The following is a 10535-nucleotide window of genomic DNA, read 5'->3' as shown; positions in this document are numbered from 1 at the left end:
CAGAAGGAGCAATATATCATTTACATGCTTACCAGGCTTGAAAAACACTATTAATTATGCAGTTCATGTTTTTTTCTTAAAGATTTTTTATTTAAAAAGCTAGACTATGTCAAAGGTGAAAAAACAATCGCAAAAAGAGGATTATAACATCCCATAACCTTATAATAAGCACTCTAAAAAGTTTCTGAGAGAGAATATTAAGCTATCGGTAAGTTTTATAAAGATGTCATAAAAGCAATTTATAGGATCAATCTCATGAGATTCCCAAAGAAGTGAACATGTTATTTAGAAAAATTAAAGAAAAACACTGTGCCCAATGGGTGTCTATATTGTCCTATAAAACTAAACAAACGCTGCTTCAGCCAACCTCATTTTTCCTAGCAGACAAAAAACCGCTGATCAGCCTCACCAGGTCCACAACTGTGCACATACGCAGGGTTAAAGCCAACTCTTTTTGCTAAAAGCACGAGTTTCGAGAAGAGAAATAAACTGAGGGCTGTTGGGGGTATTTTGTTAGAATAACAACAATTTGTTAAAGTAACTTGTTTAAATAATTATAAAGATGATATTCAGAATCCATAACCCAGCTGGTGGCATTAGTAAAACAATAAAAATGTTTTGGGGGAAATGTCAATCTTAAATACTGCTTTAATATTTTTTATTTAAATCAAATCTATCCCAATTACAGTAACTGATTTTCATATCATTCTTTGGGCCCATCCTCAAAAATGACATATAGCAATCGATGTTTTACCTTATTTTTAAAAGTCATGACATGACTGTTAGGTCAACAGCAAGACTAATTTTATCTGAAGAATTCAGTGTAACTGCCAAAACCAATCTGAAAGAGCTGTATGCATTATCATTACTGTAGCACATGGCAATAAGGTGAAAATGGGGTGCACAGGGTAAACGCCCAGATAAGCTACGCCACATTCTTAAAAGGTTTTTTGAAAATCATTGTTAGTTAATCTTAGCTATTTACGTATGGTCTGAACACACCGGGCACCAGCTCCCTGGTCTCCGAGCTCAGGTGACAGGAGCAGCGGGTGTTCCTTCGAATCCCTAAACAGAAGCTGAACCAACCCTCAAAGTCCCTGAGCTTCCAGGCGCCAAAACTCCCAGGCTTCAAAGAGCTGGCCCCAGGGACTTGAGGAAGTAAGTGAGTGAGAGCAGAGACAGATCCTTTCAGGAAGAAAAAGCATATGCTTGGGTCAGATATTGAGATCCAGGGGAACAGCCGGCCGCCTGGGAGAGGAGATGGTGAGGAGGAGGTGTACTCTACAGGACAGCAGGGGCACTCCTAGGGGAGGTGGCCAGAGCTAAGCAGCTATTATTCCAAGTCGGAGCCCTAGGCCCAGACACCCTAACCTAACCTAACCCAACCCTCCTACCCTAAAATTCCAGGGCAAAGGGACTAACAACGTCAAATTAACTCTGACCCAAAGGAGAAGGAAAGTGAGGAGGGTAACAAGGATTGAGAGCGGAAGATCCTGGATGGAAAAATCCTAAATTGCTTCAACACTCCCCCAGACTTGGCAAGACTACACAGACTTGACTTCTTTTCTAAGCAAAGTATCTAGGAGTGGGACACAAATCTCCACATCAATGTTTGCAAATCGGAGCCCCACTCCCTCCCTGGCTACTACTTCCACACACTTGTAATTTTTACAAGACAGTGCTGAAGAAAAAGTCTCTTACAACAGGGCTTCACTGGGTTTGCTATGGTTAAGACTGGACACTGGCAAAGCACTGTATGGGCACCACGCACCTCACACCCATGCCCAATGGAACAAATTTAAGAGAAAGATCCCTCCTCCTTGCCTCTCGCTGACACATGCACTTATACATATCAGGCTTCATGAGTTGATTTGCTTTAGCGCCTTCATTCCATAAACGTCTATTGAGTACCTAATATTATAACATACTCACTGTGGTTGAGGGTCAAGATGAGTAATAGTACCCACCCTCAAAGGCTCATAACCTATTAGGAAAGACAATTAAATGTGCAATTGCACTATAATGAAGCATGTGCTACCAGGATCAGTACTGTAGAATTAGTGACACAAGAAAAGGAGAGTCTTCAAAAAGGTCTGATGTGGGGAGTCCTCAGAAGATGATGGGGGATGGTAAATGCCTCGGCCCACTGAGACTTTCTTTAATCCCACTTTGCTTAATCATCTGACCTCAACAGGTCAACGTTTACCTACAGCAAAGACAGACGGAGGACTCAGCAAAGAGAGGTCAACACCAAGGCAAGCAGAAGTGCAGAAGGAAGTAACATAAAAGGAGGTCTGCAGAGGACAAATGAGGAATCTGAGGGAGAAGGGAGAGTAAATGGGCAATAAATGTGATAAATGACAGGAAAAGTACACACAGGGTGCTATGGGACCACACGGGGAGTCCAGGAAAAACTTCCTGGGGTGGGTGATTTCCAGGCAGTGATAAGGACAATGAGAAAGAATGAGCCAGATAAGACAGGTAGGAGAAGAGGCGGGGGTGGAGCTGGGGTGGACAGGTGGAGAACGTTTTCAGACAGAAAAGAACAAGACCCAAAAAGGACACGTTCGAGGACACTCAAGAACTTCAGTAGGACTATATAAGCGAGTTCAACATGAGAGAGATGGGTTCGGAGATGACGTAGGAGACCGAAGTAGGAGATAGATGTGTAGGACTTCGTTGGCTATGTACGAGAAATTTCGTCACCCTGAGACGAAGGGTCTGGAGACTCTCAAGCTTTAAACGGAAGAATGACATGATCAGTTTCACGCTTTGGAAAGACTATTAGGGCTGCAGTGAGGATAGAATGGGGAATAGAAAACTGCAGGCAGGGATCCCAAGCTAGAGACTGTTAGAACAAGGCAGGAGACAGGTGCTGGTGGCCAGACTAGGGCAATGACACCAGGCGTGGGAGAAATTATAAAACTTGAAAACAGAAAAATGAAAATGCAGAGCCTTGCTACTACTCATCAGATACAGAGCAAGGCCCGAGGGTGTCTCTCTCATGGCTGTTAACACAATGGGGGCGGACCAGCAAAGAATAAAATAAAACCAGAAAAGAGAAAGGGGACATGAAGTGAGGAGCAGAGCATTCCTTTATCTGACAAAGTAAATAAGTCCCCCTCCGCCAACAAAGTCAACACCCTGGCTTTCAGCAGCGGGCTACCTATAGCCTCATCATACAATCTGTGAGATGTTCTAACCACCTGATGCCTAAAGCAAGGAGATGGTTATCATTACTGGCCTATACCATAATTTCAAGCTCCAGTCTTTTGATGCTGGCCAATTAAAACCTATATTTCAATTAACCATGCAGTCAGGGGAACCAGGGCATGCAAAACCAGAATATTCTCTTAAGCATGTCACAGCAATCCTGTGAAAAAGTCTGAAGAACCTTACCATAATGATCCCATGGGTTCCCAAGGCTTTTCAAAGAATACTCAAGTACCATGACAGCTGTCAACAAAGTGTCAAGTGGCCCTGGGGGAAGAACGGGTGTAAAAGGGGGACCTAAAAGCACTTATTATTCCCAGGTAGGACAGATTTGGCCTAATACAGAGAGCATAGTAGGAATAATTCTAAATAAACTGCGGGAGACAGAAAAGGGTAAAGGAAAGAAATGAAATGCTAGTCAGACCCTACTTTTTTAAATGTTTTTTTTTAACAAGGAAAACATCATCATCGACAACAATAACCTATTATTTGGTTGACAGCTGGAAGGGTCAATGGATTGATTCTGAAAACCTCTGCTTGCAGTAGGAACGACATACATTTAAAACTCTTGGGCAATTTATTTTAAGAGATCTGGGCCATCCAGATGATGTCCTCAAATTCTATCAAGTTCCAAGAAAGGCAAAAATATTGTTAATCAAGTGTGTAATTTATAACTGGCATCAAAAATAGTATTTTTATATATGTCTTGTACTGTATAATCGTTAAAGCTACTTATATAACCAGGGTCTGATATTTTATTTTATAAACCTTGAAACATGATTATAAAATTTATAGTTGTTTTCTCTTTGTGGCTTATGATATATCATATCCATGACTTAACTGTTATGCTCCATAGTAACAGTTCTATTAGAAAACACAATCTGCTATCCCACAATTTACTTTAGTGTCCAAAATCTACTGTGGCCAAAAATGGGTGGGTTAATACAGCTTCTCTCTTTTTACCCCACGGTCACTGAAGTTGCTTCTTTCCGGCCCCTGCATACTGCGACTACATGGCATTACTATATTTCTGATCTAAGTATGCCATGCACCTCACGGAACAGCTGGTTCTTTCCAGAAATTTAGGAACAAGAAGGGAATTTCTCACCCACTTGATTTCATGCCACTTGGAAGCACTAACGCAAAGTAAATTCCACTACAGTAGTCACAGTGCAGGGGCCTCTGAAGATTTAATAAGCATCTAAGGCCAGTGGCCAATCAGTTAACAAAGAAATCAAAGGGCAGAAGTTCCAAGTCACAGAAAACTACTGAAAGGTGTGGCTCACGAACCCTTCGAAACCTCCTAAGCTTCTCTCCCCACAACTCCTTTCCTCCACCGCTACAGCCTTTTCTCTTCTGCATGACTCCACTTTCGTCAGCCCAAAATACCATAGAATATACAGTGCTGTCGACAATTTGCTGTCCCATTTTTTTAAATTTTCTATGCTCTCTTCTAAATTTCAAAATTAATTGAGTTTAAATATGTGCTGGTTTCTCAAAAATAAATATAACACAAAGAATGATGAATCAAGTGGCACAAGGAAAGTGCCCTAGGCCAGGGGAAGGAGGACTGAAGAGTGAGCCAAGGACCGCCACTAAGTAGCCACATAGGCCTAGTTACCAAATCCACCCAAATCCTCCTCTGCTTTTGCTTCTTCCGCCTTGACCATGTAGCTGCCGTCTTCCCTATGTCAAATTCCAACTTGGACTGTCTATTACCCTTCCACGAGCCCACCTGCATCATTTCACCTTCCCTGCTCAGAAGTGGTCTGATGTACCCCTATACTGCCTCGAGCAGAGGGCTGCTTTTTCTTTCCTTTTTTTTTTTTTTTTTTTTACTACAGGGCCAATTGAGGACAAATAAAAATGCTTATGGGGCTAACTTTTTTTCATAAAAATGAAAATGGTTTTATTTAGTGCTATGGTGGAAAACATTCTTACCATTTAGATTGGTTTGTTAAATATAAAAATATCAATGAGAAAATCAGCACTGCATTTTCAGCCATAAAAATGTTATTAATGTCTGATTTTATTTGAAAAGTAGCAACTAATGCAACTTTCTAAACTTGCATCTTAAAATTAAATAGAGCTGCTCAGTAGGTTGCTAGGCCCTACAGGATAACTCTTTAACTTCGCTACCCATGAGACCCCAACATTTACAGAGAAACCCTTTATCTGAATTAATCTGATCTGTGTGCTAACTCTGCCAGGAACAGCTTCGACAGCAACATGCCCCACCCCTCTTATCCTCAAGGTCTGGCTCAAGTCTACTTGCTTGACCTTCATTGTCTAAATTCCTAAAACACTTGCTATGCCTCTCATATATTCTATCCATTTACATATTCATTCACCCACTCAAAAATATCATGAGCAGGTACTAAACTTACTTACCACACTATAAAGGTAAATATGCTTTGACCACAATAATAGTTCCTTGAAGTCAAAGATCGCTACCATGCTAACACCTGTTAACTGATAGAACAGTGAGTTCAACCATTCATTACTTGTAGACTGTTTATGGATTTCGTTTTAAGAACGAACTATACTGACTAGAGAATTTTATTTAAATAGTGTATATAAATTTCTTCCTTTTAGGAACTTTCAGGCAAATTATCAATTACAGCACACAAGAAAAGTGCAGAATTGAGATAGTGGCATCCACAAAGCTTCATATATTAAAAGTTGGACACTGAGATACTGTAACTAACTCCCTTCAGTTCTTGTAACTCAAGTCAAAGGAACAAGCACAGCTTGTTTACTGTGAACTCCCCCTACAGTGTTATGTCTAAATGAGCCCTAAAACACTGCTTAAAAATAACTAGGAAGGCCAGATTCTGGGGAAAAGAAATACATAGAACATATAGAGGAATCTGTTTCCCTAAATTGGCTATTTAGTTTGAGTTGTGCTATTTCCTGCTTAAACTGGTTTCCTGCAATTTGTTAAGAATGCCAAATACTTAGTGATATCAGTGATATACTGGACACAAACTGGCAAATCACAAAGAAATTTACAGAGAAACTTGCTAGTGGCCTCCTAATATCATCTCCTCCCTGGTCTTTCATACTGATTCCGGGACAGAGTGTCCTCAGCGTGAGGTGGAGTCAAACATGAGACGTCTGACCTCACTATAAGCCAGAAAAACTAAAGGATCGGAGTGGAAAGGAAGAAAACAATAGTCAACATGAATTTTTAAAAATCAAAAGATGCAAGATGTTAATGAAAAGGTAAGTTTATAGGTATGTGCAATGATATCCCCTTATGTCAGGCTTTTAAAAAAAATGTCCTAGTATAAAAGCAAACCAATACGGATGAGATAACACATTTCATAGCAAAGAATTTGAGGCAGCAAGGACACAGTTAATTTCTTTAGAGCACATTCATTTATTAAAGTGGCATTACAATCTGCTGCATGTCACATAGTATATTATTTTGCCTAACAGCTTTACATGCAAATACTTATTGCAACGAGTCATTGATCTAGTTCAAGGTTTGTGAAAACCAGTTTCAGTAAAGTCTTTAAAGGAACTCACTTTCTTACAGAATAAATTATATTCTCAAAACTATACATATGACAACATTTACTTTCTATATACAAAAATCCTGGGACTCTCAGTCCATCAAATACGCTGCCCTATATTCACACATATGAATAGCCTAGGGCTCATAGGAATTACAGTCCTGTGAGGAATAAAGCATTTTAATAAATATTAAAAATTCAACTCACATTTAATATATAATTCGGTTGACACTGAGAAATGTAGAAAAGGCTGGTGACATTTTTATCAATATATTTTTATAGACTTGAAAAATTATTTCATAACACATCTTTATTATAAATCTTAAGAAATCTATTATTGAGTACTAACAAAACCCCCAAATAAAACAAATGCATAAAAGAACATAAACTTTGAGGCTTTCTATTTTCATACACATCTTTTTTAAATTTTAGGAAGAATAAATCTTTGTTAATTTGCACATAGTCTAACTGCTTTCTTAACCTAAAGGAACATTTCAAAACAGCATGTCAAATCTTTGCTCTTTTCTTGGGTTGGGTTGGAATGGGTAAGGGAAATATTATATTCCAAGAACCTATGCTATTAGCCTCGTTGAGCCTTTCTCACATCAGGGTGCAGATTGAATCTGTACGGCACATGACGGTACACAGGTGTGCCCCAGCTACTCTGAGTCTAAGGAATTGATACCTCTAGTACACCGGTAACACACAGGTTAGGAAGCTGTGCCACAGACTGAGGTGAAAATAGTATAGCTCAGGGAAACGCTCCCTGATGTCGCCATTTACCCACAATCCAGGGATGTGGAAAAGGCAGGAAACAGGATTCACAAACACACAGGGCCATCTAGCTCCCTAACCTCAGTTACCATATCATTAAAATCATCCAATGAAGCGCACGATGCCAAGCACTGATACAGTCTAGACTAGAGATGTACAGCGATGATAAAAATGTCCTATGTCTGCGTTATCCAATATGGCAGCCACTAGCCACATGTGGTTACTGAGCACTGAATGTGACTAGTGCAACTGAGGAGCTGAGATTTTTATTTTATTTCATTTTAATTTAAATCTTAAGGCCACGTATGACTGGTGGCTCCCAGTTAGAGAGCATAGCTCGATTGTGACCATCAAAGCACCAGGTGGCATGCAAAGCGTTCTCAGTGCCCAGGCTCGTCACAGACCGAAGAGTTCACCAGTCACGTCAAATGCAGAAAAGGGACGGGACGGGATCCTCAGTACGGCCAGAGTTCATCACAATGCCAGTGTTGAGCGCTGCGGGCCATACTGTGAGCACTATTTATAGAAAGCCTCTCTACCCGCACCCATCTCTCAGAGGGTTGAAGAAGACAGCCCAAGAAGGAAAACGCTTTCTCTCCTTCGACTCACTCTCATCCGAGAGCCAACATGGGAAAAAGCTAGAAGAACCAACGGTCACTTACAGACGACAGAAGGTTCTTTCCCGAACTCAAGCAGAGCATCTCTGACAGGCAGTGCTTTCCCCCCACCTAGTTTCCGTCACATGCTTTCTACGAACGAAGCAAGGTGTCTTTCAAATTATAATAAAATAGAGTGGTTAACAGCATTTTCTCTGCAGTCACTTGAATTCAACTATCACCTCCGTTACTTACCAGCTGTGTGACTATGGGCAAGAGAACTAATCACGTCAAGTCTCGGTTTCCTTCTGCGTAAAATGGGGTAATAACAATACCTGCTTCGTAAGGTAAATAAGGACTAAACGAGACATACAAAGGATTTAGCAGAGTATGTGGCACATAATAAACACTATTTAAGTATTATTTATCACTATATCTTCATTATTTCACCATCTTCTTCATCATCATCATCCTATCTCTTTAACAGGGTAGGTAAAAAAGAAATCTACCTAAAACAAATCATATTTAGATCAAATTCCGATTTTAAAAATATCTATATATTAAAGGATGACGTTGGAAAAGCAGAAAGAACCAGTCATGGTCTATCTTGGAGTCTAAGGAAAGCAGTTCAAATTATATTCTATGTACCACAGAAATCCGCCACTGGGACATGACACAAACTTTTCTTTTTTTTTTTTTTTTTAATTGCTGAGGCTTCCATGTGCATGGCAAAGCGTAAGGAAGTAGGGAGTGGAAACAGGGAGCCAGTTAATAGGCTTCTGCAGAAGACAAGGTAAAAAGATGCTGGTTCTCTGGATTGGCATTTGCAGCAGTGAAGAAAGACGTGAAAGAACATATCCAGACATGTTTTAGAGATGGACTTAACAAGAATGGCTAATGGCCTAATGTAAGGAATAAGGAAATAGGAACACCAGCAAATCCCAGGTTTGGGGTTTGACTGCTTGTGCCTTTTACTGGGAAAGATGGAGAGCAGAAGCAACTCTGGAGAAGAAAAAGATCTGTTTTGGCTACATTCATTTGAAGATTTCTAAGTGGAGATTTTCATGTAGGCAGCTGTCTAAGTCGAGTTTCAGAGAGAGATGAGGGCTGGAGACATAATTTTGGGAGTCACAGTGTCTACATAATGATTCAAAAGGTATAAAATTAGATGAGATTACTTAGCAGAAATCAGCACAGAAGAGGATTCTGAGGATGCAAGTATGACAGGAGAAAAACCAAGAGTACCGCCCAAAAGCCAGAGAAAGGGTTTCCAGCAGGAAGGGAGTGGCCACTTTCTAAAGTTAATGAACTATGGATACTTCTTGTGGCTCCTACTAAACAAGAAATTGCAAAAGGACAAGAACTATTTCTTATTTACTGGGTACCTTCTGCTCTAAACATACCAAAAGCTCACTCTGTGGCTACTGAGTTAATGTTTAGTAAGATCACAACTGCAGACGTGAATGGCATCTGGGCAGCATCTCATCTTTCTCAGTGTATTTCAGTCTGTAGCCAGATTTACCACACAATATCCTTTTCTAATAAACACAGAAAATTCTCATTTAGCCCAAAGTTAATCATACTGACTATTTTCTTATTGCTATTTCACCAACAGACAGCATGTTCATTCATCAAATTGGGCAATGACAAGAATAGCGCCAGGCACATAGCCGGCACTTAGTAAATATTAGCTGGATGAATAAATGAATTAGGTAGGAGAGAAGAAAAGAAAGAGAAATAGTCTCTTATCCTGCAGAATCCACAGATAAAATGAGGCTTAATAATTCTCTATAGATTTCATTTAACACCATAATTTCATCGATAATTAAAACTGTGAAGGAATAAACTGTTTATAATCTTAGAAGAAACAGAAAATAAAATCATTGCAGATCGGTCACAATTTAGAACCAGTAAATCAATATTTTCTAAGTTCAATGTTTTTTTTTTATAAATATTTACTCCTCAATTTCTAATATCCCTATAAGTAATCCACTTTACACAAAAAAGATATGAAGTAACCTTCTAAAACCTAACAGAAGATTCAGGAGCTGGATGAGAAAAAAAATTTCCAAAAACTGTTTGAAAGGACATTAATTCTAATTTTAGTGCAAAACGTATTAAAAGAAACCCTGATCCTAATTTCTAATACTCCCTATAAAAAGTCAAACATCCTAATATCAAAAGATAGACGTGTAGAGGAACTTGACTATCGAGTGAATTTTTACCACTTATATTTCCACTAAAAAATCTAAAATTAAAATTCTGAAATACCTGAGGCACCATAAGCACCAGAATACCGCTGAGACTTCGAGCCAGATGGAGAGGTTTCCTTCATACGATCAATCACATTTTCTGAAAGCTGAAAAAGCAACATCAAAATATAATCAATTATAAAGAACAAGAAAACAGTGCAATAGCATCCAAGTAATTTAAT

At 39.4% G+C, this 10535-nt stretch overlaps 1 protein-coding gene across 3 annotated transcripts in view; it reads right to left on the bottom strand.

Moving 5' to 3' along the window:
• Positions 1-10535, bottom strand: part of CHCHD3 (coiled-coil-helix-coiled-coil-helix domain containing 3) — a 276934-nt gene that overhangs the window by 255342 nt on the left and 11057 nt on the right. For all 3 annotated transcript variants that reach the window (XM_011359541.2, XM_011359542.2, XM_023530310.1), the window contains exon 2: positions 10373-10460. In XM_011359541.2, the coding sequence (XP_011357843.1) occupies positions 10373-10460 (88 nt within the window). The remainder of the gene's footprint in view (positions 1-10372; positions 10461-10535) is intronic.

This window comes from Pteropus vampyrus, unplaced genomic scaffold (assembly GCF_000151845.1).
Source record: "Pteropus vampyrus isolate Shadow unplaced genomic scaffold, Pvam_2.0 Scaffold48, whole genome shotgun sequence".
NCBI classification, from domain to species: domain Eukaryota; kingdom Metazoa; phylum Chordata; class Mammalia; order Chiroptera; family Pteropodidae; genus Pteropus; species Pteropus vampyrus.
Note: the sequence above shows the minus strand (reverse complement) of the source record. Positions and strands in the feature narration are given on the sequence as shown.